At 37.2% G+C, this 18269-nt stretch overlaps 3 protein-coding genes across 5 annotated transcripts; all 3 read left to right on the forward strand.

Moving 5' to 3' along the window:
- Positions 1-453: 453 nt before the first annotated feature.
- LOC129788948 (atrial natriuretic peptide receptor 2-like) lies at positions 454-12967 on the forward strand. Of its 2 annotated transcripts, none has more exons than XM_055825443.1 (5): positions 454-1177; positions 4380-4974; positions 6118-6586; positions 8443-10079; positions 11190-12967. In XM_055825443.1, exons 2-5 carry the CDS (start codon positions 4812-4814, stop codon positions 12791-12793), a joined length of 3873 nt encoding a protein of 1290 aa, XP_055681418.1. In that variant the 5' UTR covers positions 454-1177; positions 4380-4811; the 3' UTR covers positions 12794-12967. The 2 variants fall into 2 exon arrangements, with proteins under 2 accessions (XP_055681418.1, XP_055681419.1); XM_055825444.1 differs by lacking the exon at positions 454-1177 and adding an exon at positions 1570-1865.
- Positions 12968-13192: 225 nt separating this feature from the next.
- Positions 13193-16447, forward strand: LOC129789087 (integral membrane protein 2B). Of its 2 annotated transcripts, none has more exons than XM_055825724.1 (3): positions 13193-13379; positions 13669-13994; positions 15450-16447. In XM_055825724.1, the coding sequence occupies exons 1-3, from the start codon at positions 13308-13310 to the stop codon at positions 16018-16020; spliced, it is 969 nt and encodes a 322-aa protein (XP_055681699.1). In that variant the 5' UTR covers positions 13193-13307; the 3' UTR covers positions 16021-16447. The 2 variants fall into 2 exon arrangements, with proteins under 2 accessions (XP_055681699.1, XP_055681700.1); XM_055825725.1 differs by having other exon boundaries at positions 15453-16447.
- A 91-nt stretch (positions 16448-16538) lies between these two features.
- Positions 16539-17997, forward strand: LOC129789070 (la protein homolog). Its single transcript, XM_055825700.1, has 2 exons — positions 16539-16641; positions 16780-17997. Exon 2 carries the CDS (start codon positions 16788-16790, stop codon positions 17910-17912), a length of 1125 nt encoding a protein of 374 aa, XP_055681675.1. The 5' UTR covers positions 16539-16641; positions 16780-16787; the 3' UTR covers positions 17913-17997.
- The last annotated feature ends 272 nt before the right edge of the window (positions 17998-18269 follow it).

The following is an 18269-nucleotide window of genomic DNA, read 5'->3' on the forward strand; positions in this document are numbered from 1 at the left end:
AGGAAAAGACGGAAAATATTTGCCCAAAAATGTACAAAGTGACCTCATTTTTATGCTTTTTATCACTTTCATTGAACGTAATATAACTTGCAAAGCCAAAGAGTAAAATACCTATCCCATTTATACTTAAAAAAAAATAAATAAAATGAATCATTATTGTAGTCTGAACCCAGAATTTAAGTGTTTAGAAGCGATAATAGAGTATTCGTGTGCCTCGTTATCAATAACTTTTTTTTCTTGCTCCTTGAATGTTTTTATATTATTTTTGGGAACAAATATACCAATTCTTAATCCGATATGAAAAATCTTGAGACATTAAAAAAAAAGAAGATTGAACGCGCTTGCGCTGCAGCGAGGGAACCGGCAAACGGTAGGCCGGTCGTGCGGTATTAAATGTACAACATGGAGTGGGATCGCGATCATCCACTTGTGCCCCACACTGTCCACATGCGCGTGTTGTGTGCTGGTCTCCTTCCCTCCAAATGACATAATTAATTGGTCGTCTCGTTTTTTTTTATTATTTTATATCACATCAGAAAACTCGCGAGTGATACGCAGTGAGTGAGAGAGAGGCAAAAAGTGAAGAATTTAGGAGATTTATAATGGGACGGTTGGAGTTTAAATCAGTCTGCGAGTGATCTTGCGTGCGCTCGAAGGTGCGATCGTTGTGCAGAAGCCGGGAAGAGTTTCGTTTGTTTATCCGGACTTTCCATAAAATGCGTCTCGTGGATTGCGCGGTGTTTGCAGTGTTCTTGTGCAATATGCACCGTATAAAGAGCTGATAAGAAAAAAGAATTGTGCCACAACTACACAAAAAAATAAACATCATCGCTTTGGCTATATTGTGGGTGAACCAATTTAAAAGCTTTTTTTTCTTTTAATTTTATCAACAATCCTTGGATGTGAGAACCTTTCTTATCACAAAGGAATTTTTCCGGTGTATGTGGTGAAGGGGAAAATTCAGTAAGAACATTTTCGCGCTGTGACATTAATGCGGATTAAACACCAAGACGTTGAGAAAAGCAAAAGCTGAGAAAAAAATTCTTCTAATTCTTCTGGTGTGGTGAAAATAGTGCGTGCAGATCGCAATTCCTGTCGCGTCCTCCTTCAATTATATAAATTTTATAATCTATTTCTGTAAATTGCGGGAAAAAAAGTGAAATGAAGGAGACTTAAGGTGTGTATTTTTGTAAATCAACGCGACATCAGCATGAAATTTTAGATGTTGAGACACAAGTGATTTTTTTCTATCATAGCCAATCTCTCTTTCCCACTCACTCATCCAAATTAAATTAATTTTCAAAGCGCTCCATAAGGTCAACGAAATCAAATAGCGCAAATTTTTATTCCCATGCCCAAATTGGAATTTTGCGCTTTTCCCATCGCATCTTCAATTTCAATTATGTGACCATAATCTATACAGAGGAATTTTCTGTTTAGACAAACAACATTGTTGTCTTGTATTACAACTCCAGCGTCAGCACTGCGGGAACAGCAATAAATTAATATATAGTATATTATGGATTTTATTGTAACTCTGAGAAAAAAAAAACTCAATTTTATGTGCAGTTCGAGGTTGTCGGTACGATTGAGTGAAAGGCAACCGCATGAGCAGTTGTGAAAATATTTATTCAATATACTGTAGTTTCCAAAAAAATCCTAATTGAATGATATTTCACGCAAAAATTACTAAATGAGAAGAAAACAAAGTTTTTTTTCATTTAATTAAATTAATTAAGAAATTCTTATGATGAATTGTAATGAGAAGTGCGGCAAGTAGCAAAAGTGGAAGTTCTAATAATTCTATCCGGTGTGTTTAGTTGTGGTGAATTTTTCAAGCAAAACAGCAATGTTGTAACATTTCTGTGAGTTTCTTGGACTACGTGCACAAATTACCATAATTCGGGGGCTTTGAACACCTTTCAGAAGAGATTGAATTAATATATGTGATTGTCGGAATATAAATAACTCCAGCGATCCTACAGCTATATAAGTTTCAAAACAAATCTTGAAAAAGATAAGTTTAAATTAACCTAATTTGATGTGTTTTTGATCCTTTAAGGATTTAAGAATGCAGGAATATTACAAAGAATTAAGTTGGAATAAGTTAAGAATTATTAGTTAAGAATAAGTTGGATCGCTCGGCGCAGTTGGACGTATTTTTGTGGCGCTCTTGAATTTTGTTAGTGATGGCTCGTGAATTATCGAAAAAAGGGCAACCCGTGAAATGTGATTCGGAGATTTCTCAACTGAAGGAGTTCTTTGAAAGGAGATTTGATCGAGTGGACAAATATATGGAGAAAATGGAAACAATTTTTTCGTCATTCTCAAAGGAACTCACTGGACTGAAGGAAGAAAATGATGCGTTGAAAGCTAAGATCATCTCTCTGGAGGATCGTTTGAGTGATGTGGACCCAGAACCTTGTGACTTGAATGCAATTGTGATAGATGGTATACCCAATGTCAACGAAAAACGCAAGTTTGCTCAAGCTGAGTGTACCTTGAAGGAAATTGGAATTTCTGTGGATCAAGGTGATTTGGATCAAGTTACCATCATTAAGAAAAAAATAGTGGCAAAAAATCAATCTGGTTCCAAAGAGCGGGACGCTGCTGATAATCCAGGAAAAAATTGTGTCATGATTGTGCGTTTTGCTTCGAGGCGGACAAGAGAGATTGCAATGCAACACTGGAGAAATCGAAAAAGGTCTGGATCAACGGCAATTGAGTTTGGGGGAATACCAGTCGAGTTGAGCGTGAGTGAGAGATTGAGCAAATCCCGTAGGGAGCTGTTCAATAAAGCAAGAGAGGCTGCTACGAAAAAAGGCTGGGCTTTTGCGTGGCACCAACAAGGTCGAATTCTACTGCGTAAGAGGGGAAGAGGTACCGTTTTTGCAATTGATTCTCATCAAGATCTAAAAAAATTCATTGATTGTAACTAAATTGTTTCCAATTGTTAATAATTTTTGCATGACTTATTAGTAAATATTTTTGTAAATTCTTGGCAATGCGGATCTTTGAGAGATTTCTTTAGTTTAAATTTGATAAAAAGTCAAGTGAATTTGTATGAATTTGAATTTAAATTACGCGTTGGGTGATCAACTGGGCTCCGAGGTGGCGACACAGCTTTTAGCTCTGCCACTTTGATCCCGAGTTCCTTCTACATTCTGTTTGTAAAAAATTGAAATATTTTGTAAATTTATGTATGTATGAGGAATAAGGTGAATAAATATACTCTATACTCTATACTCTATTTAAATGGGAACATAAAAGAGATTGCAATAAAGGCTTCATAATCATACTTTTCTTATAATTCTTATAAATTTTATGGTCCATTTTTAAGTCCCATAAGGCTGTAAGCCTTATTTCAGATGTAAAGAAAGATTAAATCAGGGAGTCTCTAAAAACTCTGAAATTGTTACATTCGTTGAAATTTCTAGGGAATTATTCAAAACTTGAGAAAGGCATAAAAATATTAATGGAAATTGATTGCAAAACTTATTTTCCCAGTCAGTAAAATACAGGAAAAACCAATAAAACTTTTAAGTTTAGATAGGAAAATAAAAATTTCCTATCAACAGTTACAATGAGAATTTTTCTCCTTTCTTCTAATTAATAGGTAAATATTTCACTTTTATTATAAATGCGTTAGACCTTAACTTTCAAATTTAAAAAAATTAAAAATAATTCATACAAAAACAATTCTATAGTATTTTTGTCTCATTTAGAAATTATTAAACGGGAAAAAATGAATCAGAAGATTAGAAATAAGATATTTTAAAGTAAATTCTAACACTGTCCCAACTCTAATCAATCAAAATAATCTTGAATGGTTACAAAATTGCAGAAAGTATACAAGAAGACATGATAAAGCTTTAAAATAAATCTTTAAAAAAAATAAGAAAATTGTTCTAATAACCCTGCATTTATTCTTTCCCCAAGGACGCTTATCTTCATTTTGTAAAAGTTTATTCAGAAAGCGTTATCTCAAAATTGACCCACATTCTTCTGTGCAAATATTACGTGCGTGATCATTGATCACACTAAATATGTTCATCTATAAATTTATTTATTTATTTTTTAATTAATTCGTAAAAATTAGGAAATTGAAAAGTAATATAGTGTTGCAATTTATTTTTCGACATTTCGTTGAAAAAATTAATTATTTAGTTAACGTTTCTCAATTTCTAACATTTATAGATGCGTGAGTGGTGAGAGAAAAAGCCTGAAAAATTGGGAATTCATAAATTTTATTTGAGGTGTCGGGAGCGCTTGAGTGAGAATCAAATTTTGACAACGAAGAGATAAATTAAAAACCAAATTTTGCAGCAATAATTAAAAAGTGTGTGAAAATATCTTTTTTAATTTTTCTTTTTTTTTAGCCTCACAACGCATTTATTTTCCCACTAATTGGGTGGATGTTTGCGCATCGTGGCGGCGATATCAAGAAGGAAAGGGAAGAAAGAGAGACACAATAAAGTGTATAGTAAAGTGTTGAGTGAAAAATACTTCATCCAAAAATATTTTAAATTAAATTCTCACACCAAAGAGGTGGACGGTACATCGGCATACAAATTACATTGCTAAACGGACAGTGTTGTGTATACGGCTCCAATATAACATTTCACCGCGTGCGGAGAGAAGTTCAAAATTATCATATCATCAATGGACATTTTATACGGCAAAATCTGTGTGTGGCTTCAGCCAGAAACACTGTGAGGTTCGATGTTTACAAACAACTGAGCAATGCGTATTACTGTGGATGATTTTGTCCCGAAAGTGAGGAAATTTACGAGAAAATAGAGTGCATTTACATGCGTGATTGCTGCAAAACAATGAGCAACGTTCTGCAACCGATGATTCACATTAAATTGTTGGTCGTCTTATTTGTCGTTTTGTGCACCACAACACTTCCCGTCGTTGGAGTTCCCGGTGAGAGGCCCCACCAATTTGACTTCAGATGCTTCCCACACACAGGTGAGTTTTTCCAAAAATAAACCGCTTTTTTATCTCCAAAAAAAATCAACAATATCACTCAACGTCTCATTAAAAAAGTCAACACGCTATAAAAAAAAATCGAACAGAAAATTTTCAGAACAATCACAAAGATCACATACGACAAAATTGTCCCCAATCGGATTATGTAGCATTTTGATGCATGTTCAAATTGCTTCCGCATTTCTTATCTCGATGTCGTATCTCCTCATTTTGTTTATTCAATTGCAATTTGCATTCGGTCATGAACGCTCGATTTATACGTTGGATGGATTTGTGAGAAGACATGAGGAAGTTCAGAGTTATTTTTGACGAACAAATTAAATGTTTTGTGAACAAATATTATCTTAATTAACCGGATAAAATTACAAGAAGTCCATTTGCAAAGGAAAGGAAAAAAAATTTTCCTTTCACTAATGAATTGAAAAATTAACGTTTTTTTTTCATAATTAAAATTATTTGGTTTGATTCTGTTAAAGATCTTTCCTTTTCTTGCAATTTTTGAGTTTCATTTATCAGAGACACAAATAAAATTATTTTTACTTCGCTTTTTTGCACACTGATTTAATCGCAGAGCAGCTTTCCCTCAAAATGATTTCCATTCAAATTTTGTTCTGATAAATAAAGTAAATAAATAAAATGAATAAAATAATAGAAAAATTTATTTATGTGATGTATCTCATTTAGAGATCCATAAAATATTCATATTCTGATAAAATTTTATTTGTTTGCACGCGGAGAAAAGTAATATATTTGATTTTCACTAAACTGTATAAAATTTGGCTTATCGTGGGTTTTTTTTTCACTTGTGAACTGTGCGAATCAGTCTAGGTGAGCCTTTATTGCCTAGATTAATTAAATTATTACCTTTTTTTCTTCAACTATGGCAATTTCATTTATCAAATTCGCACCCATTTTTTGGTTTGCTCATTTTTCTACCATTTATGAATGAATTTGCACACAGAAAAAAGTTTTATTTGGATAAAATTCATATTGTATGCAAATTTTATGAGGAATTTATTTTTTATTAAGTTTGTTTCTCAAAATTTCTTAAAGATTTGATTTTATAATTCAAACGAAAGGCTGTTTTATTTATTTATCTTAACTGTTTTCTTTTATTTGCAGATAATGCAAAATACCCGCGATTTGCGTCATCAAACAGAGATCCAATTTCCCTCCAGGTGACCTCAAGAGTAACGCATCAGTTGCTCTCGCGCATCTTTGCCATCTTCCTGCGCGAAGTTCTCTTCTACGAAAATGTAAATCTCATTGAGAAGCCACAATTTCCGGAACAAAATGAACACCATCGGCTCTTCCTCAGTCTACTGCCGCTCTCCTCGAGGGTTGTCTGGCCAGAGCCAACGGTGGATCTGGAAGTGTGGATGCTGCCTGATTTTCATGTGATTCCTGATCAAGTTCGCGATGCTGGAGCTGTGACAAGTTCTGGACGCTTTGGGTGGTTTATACCAAAGAAATTCATCGATAAAACTCAGCCGATAACCTACAGGGACTTCCAGGGTACTGCTCAGGATGCTGGAAAGACATCCTTCCGACTGGCGAATGGTGTACTTGAAGAAATCCTTCCAAAAGCTGAGTAAGTTTTAATTTTTTTTTAAAGAACTAGCTCTAATTCGAAAAAGCGAAGCTAAAACAGCTAAAATTATTATCATTTTTTTTTACAAAGTTCCTTTATCATTAAACGTACATACTTATACCAATTATATTGAATTTTTACCTAAAAATTCAAGGAAACCATCAAAACTCTTTTCTCGCTATAATTAAACCAAACACGTGCGTTGGTAATTAATTTTAATTTGTTTGAATTGAGAGATAAAAACGATAAAGACCGAATAAGGTGAATAGTCAAACGGCAGCGACGGTTTTTTATGTACATCATATATAACCCCGTCTGGGGTGTTTTGTGAAAATATTTTCTTGTTACATTTAGCACGATTTCGGCGGAATAAACAGGGAACATCTTTTGAGGTCACTGAATCACCAAAGAGCGACAATTTTGGCCTTATTTTGTTTGCTTTTAAACTTAGACTTTGTTTTTCGCGCTTTTTTTGTATAAATGAAGTTTATTTTAATAAAAAAAATCGATGCTCCTGTCAAAATCTTGCAATATGTCTGAAGACGCTCAAGGTTACTTTTTTTGCAAATTACTCTTCAGTGGTTGGCTAAAGTTCAAGAAAATCATGTTTGCTATCTTTGCTCAAGTCTAAAGAATATATAATGAGAAATAATATGGTGCAAAATACTGTATTTGCGAAGAAAATTATGTGGAAAGTCTGCAAGTGGGTTTGTAAATTAACAGGGGAGTTTTCATCTGAACAAATAATCACAGCTGAAAACAGAGGCGTATGTTAGAAGTGTTTTTGCAAGTTTTTAGGTAAAAATTAAGGTCAACCATAAATCCTCTAAAATAGAAGTTTAGTACAAGAATTTTAAAATCTATGTCAATGCCTTCCAGAATTTTATAGAAGAGTTCTATGAGCAAAACGAATCTTAGCTTCTAAAAACTATACAATGACATATTTTTATGACCACTCCTATGTTTTTATTTCAGCATAGCAATTTAAGTTTTTATAAAAGTATTATAAAACTTCAATTTTTAGCAAAAGAAAATTAATTTGGAAATGAGATGAAACAAGAAGTTTTTAATTAATTTTTATTATCTGTTTTTTTTTTTAGCTAATGCTTTTCATTTTAAATGATTTAATAGTTTTGTTTTATTCCTTTACCTAAAGATTTTAAAGAAAAATGATCTTGTCAAGGTCTTCGTGAGTTTAAGAATGAATTTTTTAAACTTTTTATTGTCAAAATATTAATCTCCCCGCATAAAAGAATAATTGAGACTTTAAATGCTTTATTAAAGTCAATATTAGTGTTATTATTGATTTAGCCAACTTAATCTTTATTTGATGATCAATAATACCGAAAATGATCACATAAAATGTAATTTGATCTTATAAAAATTCCTAAATTCACCTCTTCCCTTGTGAAATATTTCTTTGGTGTGATATAACGCCGTCCCGTTTGTATTAATTAAAAATCATTTAAAAGTTAAACACATAATTCCAAATGTAATCATCGGGTTTTACAACTAAATCCAAAAAAGTTGAAACCACAGCTTAATACTTTCACTTGATACAATTAAATTTTCCTCTGGTGGGTTTTTTAGCATAATGATTTCTTATGAACATTTTTTGGGAGGGAATGTGTGGTTCGGTGAGATCGAGTCAAAACATTTTAATTTTTAATTGACCTTGTGGATTTTTTTCTGCAAACTTTCGGTAACTCGTGTGGTACCATTCGCAAAGGACCAGACGCGAGCCACACAAAAATTAGTCAGCTGCCAAATATTATAAAACGCAATAAATCAGCCGAAAAGAACAAAGCGCCACTGAGGTTGAAATGATTTTTTTTCTCGATTTTTTTGTATTTCAGAAAATTCTGTGATTTTAATGGGACTATGGCAACAAAATGCTTCTATTCTCCTGCCCATTGCACCAGGAGGGAATGCTCCTTAATGGTAGCTCCTGATTTTGATACGACTGGCTTCATAATTCATCACATTGAGGAATTCAAGTTTAACGTTCAAGTCCTCTTTTTGGGTGGAAATTTCACAGAAGTCCTCAATGGACTCCTTGCTGCAGGATCTTCGAAATTCCTTGTACTTCATTGGACCCCATCAGATGCCATTGATGGGAATACGGAGGAATTTGAAGCAGTTGTGATGCCAAAATGTGAAAATATAGAGAGTAGTTCAGTGACTGGATGCAAGTATGAGTTGACACCACTTCTGAAATTCTATGCTCAGCAGCTTCAATCTGCTGACTATGCTATTGTGGCTCTAAATAAATTCTACTTCCCCCGTGGTGCACTCCAGAGTTTACTGAAAAACTACACTCACGTTCAGCATGGCGGGAAATTGATGAGCGATGTACTTAACCACGTGGCCTGCTCGTGGATGAAGACAAATGAAGAAATCTTTCAAAAGTGGATCCCTGTGCGTGAACCCAAAGAAGACATTTATATTGGTGGCATTTTTCCCATCACCAAAGCCAATTCCATTCACAAATGCCTACCAGATGCCTCGCGCCTGGCTGCGGATGATGTGAATGCAGTAGAGGATATTTTGCCGAATCATCGATTGGTTGTTCAACGACAGGATGGGCAGTGTCGTACAGATGCAGTGATGAAGGCCTTTATAAACTACTATATGCGCTGGGAGAGGGTTATCGGGATCCTCGGGCCTGCCTGCAGTGAAACAGTGGAACCTATTGCTGGAGTTTCCAAGCACTTCCGCATGGGAGTCATCTCCTACTCAGCTGAGGGAGTTTCATTCACAGATCGCACCACATACCCGTACTTTTTCCGCACAATTGGGGAGAATCATCAATTCCAGGAAGTTTATCTCAACTTCTTCCGCCACATGAAGTGGAGGCGTGTGGCTGCTATCACGGTGGATGGGCAAAAGTACACGGGTTACATTTCACACATGGAGACAATGCTGAAGGCTAATTATATTGAATTGGCGGTCAATAAGAAACTCTCCCACTCCCCGAGTCCCTCAAGTGTGCATCAAGTGCTGCAGGATCTCAAAACCACCACGAGGATTCTTATAGCCGATGTGGATGATGCTGTTGCGAAGATCCTTCTATGTGAGGCATTCAAACTCCACATGACGGCTAAGAATGGGTACGTGTGGTTCCTGCCGGTGTGGCTGGAGAAGCGAAAGATTCTCAGTGAGAATAGCACAATTGATTGCACCGATAGGGATCTCCTGGAAGCCTTCAATGGACACTTCTCCCTTTCCTACGCACCCTTTGGTGAGGATGATCAAGTAATTTCAACACTGAACACCTCAGTGAGTCAGTGGCAGAGTCAATTCCACAAAGTCTGCCCCTCAGACACCCCCTACAGCTACGTGGGGTACACCTACGATGCCGTCTGGGTGTATGCCTACGCATTGGATCAACTTATTAAGGAAAACTCAACGTACCTCAGTGATCTCCATTCGGAGCGGACAACAAAACGCTTCATGGAGATAATTTGGAATACGGATTTTATGGGAGTTTCAGGTGAGTTTATACTTTCATTTTATGTGACTTTTTTACTCTGCGAATAAAAAACAAACTGTTACATATTTTCTCCTATTAAATCAGACAAGTAAGAGACAGCTCGGAGAAATTAAATCATTGAGATTTTGGCACGTTTTGTGCATTTTAGAGATAACACGACGAATAAATTGATATTTTTTGTACATTTTTTCAAAGCAATAATTTCAGTTCAAGAAGTCATGTAAATAAATGATTAAAATGCGGGGGATAGAGAGATTTATTTCGTTACTCTTTTATTTTAATTTAATTTCTGAATAAAGGGAATATAAATTAAGTTTTCGCGCGATTAATCGATATTTAATTAATGAATTAGAAAGAAACGATGAATAAAATAGGATTTACTCTAAGCTCATTAAAATCTCTGTTTTTTGCACAAATCATATTTCCAATTTATTATTCAAATAGGCATGAAATGAAGACATGGGCACGTGCTTGGGGATAAGTCAACCACCACCGCAAACATTAATCACTTTTTTAAATTAATTTATTTGAAAAGAAAATTGGGGTTTTTTCTTTGCTTTTTTTCTAAATTCATAAATCATTGATATTTTGTTTCTTAAAATAATATTTTGAGTTTAATGTTGTTTTTGTCAACTCATGCGTGCAGTAGAAAGTAAAAGAAAAAAAGGACAAGCATTAACCCAGTTGAATTTCAAGCAATTTCTCACACCAATTGCCATAGAAAATTATTTCTAATTCATTTGATAATAAGGTGACTTTATTAAATTTTTAATGACTTTTTTCTTTTGGTCAAGTTTCGTCTTCTTTGGCCCCCTCTGGAGTTTGTCTTTTTGTATAAGAATAATCCCATATTAGCACCTCAAAAGAATTCACAAGTATATGCCCAATTACCTCTCATCAGAGATTGTTGGTGCAGGAATTTATGATGAGCAAAAGAGCGTTTAAAATAATTAAGTTTTTATCGTAATTTGCACAGCTTGAGAGAAAGAATTGCTCAATTCACATCCATTCACCGTGAATGCGTTTTGCTTTAAATATGAAAGGAGTTGAGTGAGAAAAAAAATGCTTAAAGAAGAAATGGATTGAAAGGTGATTTTCTGGTTATTGCAGGTCGAGTCAAGTTCTCAGACGGCGGCTCGCGCTTCCTGCCAATCAACATTATCCAGTGGTTTGGGAATTCATCGCGTATTGTTGGTGTTTCACATCCCAATGCCTCGTTAGATTATGGAGATTCCCAGGATGGCACATTCTACCTCGATGAATCGCTGATTGTGTGGCTCTCACCGCTGGGAAGACCCACAGATGGGGTGGTTTTCTGTGGATTGCATTTGCTGGCGGAGGTTCTCAATTCTGACTGTGAGACCATCAACATCATTGCCATCTCATTGGCATGCTTTGTAATTGTCGTGCTCGTCTTCCTGGCGTCCTTCATCTTCTGGCGTAAGCAGTATAATCGCAAAATGAAGCTCTCAGCACGCTACATGAGAAGCTTTGGGATTGATTTTATGTCAACAGCCGGTGTACCGGATCCGGGGAATTCATTGGATAAATGGGAAGTCGCCAAGGAGAGAATAATTGTTAATAGAAAGCTCGGAGAGGGAGCTTTTGGAACAGTCTATGGTGGAGAGATGCTCGTTGCTGAGAACACATGGATTGCAGTTGCAGTGAAAACACTTAAAAGTGGAAGTTCCGTCGAGGATCGATTGGATTTCCTCTCAGAGGCGGAAGCAATGAAGAGATTTGATCATGAGAATGTTATTAAATTGCTGGGTGTATGCCTCAAATCCGAGCCAATCTATACAATTCTGGAATTTATGCTTTACGGAGATCTCAAAACTTTCCTCCTGGCGCGACGGCATTTAGTGAAGAATCGACAGAATGACGAATCAGATGTCTCTTCGAGACGTCTCACCATGATGGCAATGGACGTGGCGAGAGGTCTCTCCTACTTGGCTAGTCAGAAATTTGTCCATCGCGATGTGGCATGTCGGAATTGTCTGGTGAATGCTCAAAGGGTGGTCAAGTTGGCTGATTTCGGCATGGCAAGACCAACATTTGACAATGATTACTACAAATTCAACCGGAAGGGACTCCTGCCCATTAGATGGATGTCTCCGGAATCTCTGGGATTGGGTCTATTTACTCCTGCATCGGATATCTGGTCATATGGGATTCTCCTGTATGAGATTCTCACCTGTGGCTCGTTCCCGTATCAAGGATTAAATAATATGCAAGTGCTGGAACACGTCAAGGCGGGAAAAATCCTCAAAATCCCACCGAGAGTGAAGCCTCAGCTGCGACATTTGATGCACAGATGTTGGGTGCTGGACTACAAGAAACGCCCAACCGCTCCGGAGATTGTTGAGTACATCTCAAACCATCCACGGCTCATTATTCCCTGTTTGGATGTTCCCACGTCATCTGTGGGCACAATGGAACCCCATTCGTACATTGGAAACATCTCTGGGAGTATTTCGGCAAAGAGGGCAAATGAAATGATGACTTTCAATGATTTCAGCACCCTCAATAGGCGCTTCAATCGAAGATTCCGTGGCATGCGAGGGCGTCTGAAGGAGTGTAACCCCATTGAGCCCCTCCTGTCCATTCAGGAGGAATCAATGGAGAGCATACCAAATGAATGCAATATGCGACGCTACGTGTCAATGGATGAACTTGCCAAATCCCGCAGCAGCCTAAGCACAAGTGATATCTAACAACAGGGTATTAGTTCTGTATACAAGTTGATTTTACCTCATTTTTGGGGGCGCTGGTTAGCCCCTTTGTGTGCTCAAGTGGAAGTACAACCATTCAACATGTGAATGATCTTCAAAGGACTTTATTGTTATCGTGATATATTGTTAAATAAAAATGTTTCCCTCCTCCTGAAACTTCCAAATGAGTTTTCTTCTCATATTTTCACTTTTGGTTCACTTTACATGTTTGAAAAGATTTTCTTTATATTTTTTTCAGAGATGATCTTAATTTTTAATTTTTTTTTTTTTGCAAATAGTGGCCGTTACGTCGTTGAGATATTTTGAATCTGGTGAAAATTCAATGTAGATGGCGCATGTAGCGCCATTAGAACAAAAGGGTTTTGTAAAATCGATGTAAGTACTTCAGTGCAGTTGTTTGGGGTGTTTTGACGTCGCAAAAAGAGTTTAAAAAAAATTGATTGCAAATTCTCTGTAAATCAGTTCCTTGCAAATTCCCGTGTTTTAAGAAGCAAAGATGACGATTCTAACGTCAGCAAGTGAGAAAAAGAATACGGAGGTGACTGTTGTTCCTCTTGTTGTGGACAATGTAAGTGAAAATTTTACATTTTCTCCAACCCATTGTTTTTGATAAATGGAACGAGGCGAGAAAAAAATGGTCGGGAAAGCGGATTTCCTCAATTTTCTCTGTAAATTCCACAATTAGGGTATTTTTTCGGGAAGCTCTCTTGATGTCTCTTCGTGTGATTCATGGGGATTCCCATGGAGAACATTTTTTATTCGTTTTCTCCTTCAAACATTGATTAATTTGCCTCGGAGTAAATGAAGAAATTTTGATAAGAAAATTACTTTTCATGGGCGTTTCAAAATGCCTACAGGAAATCAATGATAGCAAGGAGTTGACCAGTGTGCGGGTAGTGAAGAAGCCCCGTGAGTTGCGACCAGTGGAGAGGCACCCATGGACCATGACGAAGATCTTCACCATTGCCCTGATTATCATGTCACTGGGCATCTTGGGTGGGAACTTCCTGGCGCGCCATCTCTCCCGCTCCCACATCGATCGGATGCGTTTCCACGGCTTCTGCGGTGTACCCTATGACAGTGGGCTCGTGGACAATAGAACCATGATGCTGTACAACAGCAAATTCCGCTCCTTTGAGGATGAGGACTTGCCCCTCCTCTCCCGTGCCATGGCATTCTTTGGGTAAGTAAGCACCACCACCCACATACTCTGACATATCAAACTGTTGCATTACAAATTGATTTATTCATCACAAAGTTATAATGTTTTGTGATAAGAACGAGCAATGCAGTTTATTTTTACGCCGCAATTTTATTGCTTGGTCGAGACCATAACATTTAACCAGCAGCTGCACCCCTGCTCGGAGTTTCCCACTTTCCCCCGATCGATATCAATTAGTGCGAGAAAAACAGTGGTCAGGTGTTGCAATACACCCGCACAGTCGATCAGGGAGTTGATAAAAATGACCTAATTGCTTAAGTGGCCACTATTTAACGATATAATCTTCATTCTTTGCCATAACTGAGTGAGACCTACAATTAGGCCTCTACGGCAAACAATAGGGCTCGTAAGCGGCTTCATTCAATGTACAACATTTTGTGCTACAAAACTACAATAAAATCGATATGGAGATGAAGAAGGGAGATGAGACTTTGAGGTTGTTTAATGAGGGAACTTTGTCGTGTAATTTCGTGGGAATGGGACAAATTGATGAGCAACCAAGCGCGCCCAAGTTGCATGATGTGTGATACATTACTGAGAAGTTTTCCCAGAAATTTTTTTCTTATTAAGTTGTCAGAAATCTTACGATGATAAAAGTTAAATGTTCTCGGCTAATACTTCTCGTGATTTAAGGAAGGAATCACATCCTCTCTAAATCTATATATGGAATAGTTGGACTAGTCCATTTTCTCTCTTTTTATCGTGTAGTAACTATCGATATTATGAAGTCTTTTACATTATAAATTCTGAGTTAGAACTCTAAAAGTATAAATGAGTAATCTTTTGTCTCAAAGATTTTTTAAAACTTTTCTGATATCTTTTCTTCATTTAAAAAAGAAAGAAAGAACATTCAAGAATATATTTCATTATCAATTTCATTGATACGCTCTGTCATAACTTTGTGATAAAATTGCGAAATTCTTTCCAAGTTCTCATTAAACTCAACAAGAGCTTCTTAATTTCATTTTTTTAGGGAATTTTGAGTTTCCTCAAAAATTGATTTCTGTCTAAACAATTACCAAGAAGAAAGCCATCTTCTCAATTTTCAATGATTGTACTGAAAAGCTTGAAAATAATTATGAAATATAATGAATTTTCCGTCAATGCAAGATATAATTTATTCAAATTGGACAATTAGAGAATTATTTAACCATACCTGGAACGTGTCAAAAGATTATTTTTAATTTTCTCTTCATTATTAAATTTTACAAAAGAAAAATTATCTCCGAAAGATCTCTCAAAATACATCCCACTTATCTCTCCCTCTCTCTCTCTGTGAGTTTGTATATCTTATTTATAATTACTTTCCGTGTGGCGTGGAAGCTGTGGTGTCTGCAAAAAGAAGAGTCGCTATCTCACAGATGCGATAATTCCCAAAGTGTGCTAACAAAAAAAATAATCATTATTTACCCAAAGCAGCAACAACCAGCCGCTTAGTGAGCGAATTGATGATTTCCGCTACGACATTGAGGAAGAGGAGAAATTGGCGCAGAAGTTCTTCAAGGAGGAGCTGGAGCTTGATCTGTCGGATGAAGAGAGCTATGCCCGTATTGATGTGCCAGACTTCAAGAATGGTCGTCCAGGACGCTTCCTGCATGATTTCAAGTACAACCAATCTGGGATTATTGATGCTGAAAATCGACGATGCTTCGTGATGCCACTGGACAGGGAAGTTGTGCTGCCTCCGCGGTCAATGCGTGACCTCGTGCTGCGCATCTGGAAAGGGTACTACGACATCGATACAAGTGTCATTCGCAAGGAGATGCGCGTGGTGATTCCCGAGATTGAGGATCTCTCAACTGTGGCACCAACAATCGCCAATGAGTGCAAGAATATGAAGATCTTCCGCTTGGAGAAGATTGAGCACAATGTGGCGAAGCGCTCAGTCGATGGGCCACATGAGAAGTATGTGGAGTTCACAGGGAAGATGTCCGAAGTGAATCTTCACAATATTCATGAGGTTGAGGAGTACATGAAGAAGAACTGAAGGTTCGCTTCTTTTTAGATCTTTTAGAAAATAATTCCCCTCACAAAATAATCAAAAGAGTGAGATGAAATTCTCAAAATATCTCCCCTTTCATTCCTCACAAGAATAATGTGAATTTAAGAGAAATGAAGAAAAGTACGATTAGATTTTTTTGGCTATAGGAAAGTATTCTCCGTGCATTAGAATTTCAATTTTTAAATGGGGAAGAAAATACAAGAATCAATGGAAAATTATTTTCTCGCACTGATTTTATCAAGGAAAAAAGTTTTAAGTTTTAAAAATTATCGTCTCTGTGTCTGGGTTTTTGCTCAAGAGAACATTATAATGTTTAGTCTGTATGATTTTAGGCATTTGAATGCTGATAATTCGTGTAAAATATCCGCTGTGAATTTCCAAATGGTAATAAAATAAAATTAATCCTAAAAAACTTTTTTTCTTGCCCCTTTTTGTTATGAAAAAGCGCGGGATTAATTTTGAAAAAAAAATCATATTTTTGTAAGCACTTCGACGTGATTGTTATTTAGTAGTGATTGAGGTTATGTGAGTTTTCCGTGCATTTCCCAAAGTTCTACAAATCTTTGACAAATAAGCAATTTTTAAAGTTTATTTTATCACACAAGAGTAAGTAAACTAATAATGCACACCAAGCAATTGAAAAGTATTCAATACATGGCGTAATTTTCTCGAAATATCGAAAATCAAAAAAGACGCAGAGAAACCTAACCTCAAACTCTTCCCATGTTTCTTATTTTATTGTAGCAAAAATAATGGCAGAAGTGACTGAAAGTGTGGAAAAAGTTGAGGAAAATACCAATGGAGCCGCGGAAAAAGACAATGAGCCGTCACAGCTTGAATCCAGCATTATTCGTCAGGTGGAATACTACTTCGGCGACACAAATCTCGCACGTGATAAATTCCTACAGGAGCAGGTGGCAAAAGATCCCGCCGGATGGGTGGATCTTACAGTCTTGCTCACATTTAAGCGTCTAGCCGCCCTCACAACAGAACCCGAGGTAGTTTGCAAAGCTCTCGCCAAATCCACAGAGATGATTGTGGAAGTTAATGAAGATCGCACAAAGCTCCGGCGTCACCCGGATAATCCACTTCCGGAACAGAATGAGGAGACACGCAAAGAGGTCCAGGCACGCACAGTGTATGCTAAGGGTTTCCCGGTGGAGGGAACAACAATTGAGGATTTATTGGAGTACTTCCAGCCATTTGAGAAAGTCGTAAACATTCAGATGCGTCGGCGTCCGGAGAAGAAAGACGGCAATACAGTGCACGTCTTCAAAGGGAGCTGCTTTGTGACTTTTGCCACACTTGAGCAGGCTAAGGAGTTCGTTGAGAAGGAGAAAGTTGAGTACAAGGAGACAAATCTCCTGAGAATGTTCAAGGCTGACTACTTGGAGAAGTCCAAGCTTGAACATGCGGAAGAGAAGAAGAAAAAGAAGCAGCAACATAAGGAGGAGGATTCTGCTTTCACCCTCCCAAAGGGTACACTGCTTCATATCACAGAAATCGGTGCAGATTCCACGGTGGAGTCATTGAAGGAGGCTTTTGGGAAACTCGAAGCGGATGTGGCATTTGTGGAGTACAAACGTGGTGAGAAGGAAGCTATGGTACGACTGAAGGTGGAAAATACCGCAAAGACGGTGTTTGAGAAGCTCGAGGGTGGGAAAATCACACTGGATGGCGTTGAGGCGACAGCACGCCTAGTGGAGGGCACAGAGGAGGAGGAATTTCTCGCCAAGACCATCAAAACCATGGCGGAGCGTAGGAATTTCAAGAAAAACAAGGGCGGACGGGGCAACAAGGGTGGAAAGTATCAGAATAACAAGAAACGATCAGCTCCAGCGGGTGACAACGATGAGGAGCCTCCAGCAAAGAAGTAAACCTCGAAAATTCCGCCAGATCTATTTTTTATTGCTTCGTTTTGTGTAAAAAATGCAATTGAAATACACGCAGCATTGATCTTAACTTGTGTGTTAACCACGTGGGAGGTTCACCAAATTTGTCTGCACCTCCCACGATGATCCATTAGTTGACCATCGGGACAATGTGGCCGGAGAATCTTGAACTTCTTCGGTGGTTCGTCGTAAATTTGCGAATCACCGGGGATGTCTTCCTCAAGCAGCAAAACCTTGGCGTGTTCGTGAGATTTTCTTTCTGGCTTTGGCTATAAAAAAAAATTAAGGAAAATGAAGGTAAGTTTGTTTCCAAAAATCCTTTTTTTTGTACCTCTTCTGGGT

Source organism: Lutzomyia longipalpis, chromosome 2, assembly GCF_024334085.1.
Source record: "Lutzomyia longipalpis isolate SR_M1_2022 chromosome 2, ASM2433408v1".
Classification (NCBI taxonomy): domain Eukaryota; kingdom Metazoa; phylum Arthropoda; class Insecta; order Diptera; family Psychodidae; genus Lutzomyia; species Lutzomyia longipalpis.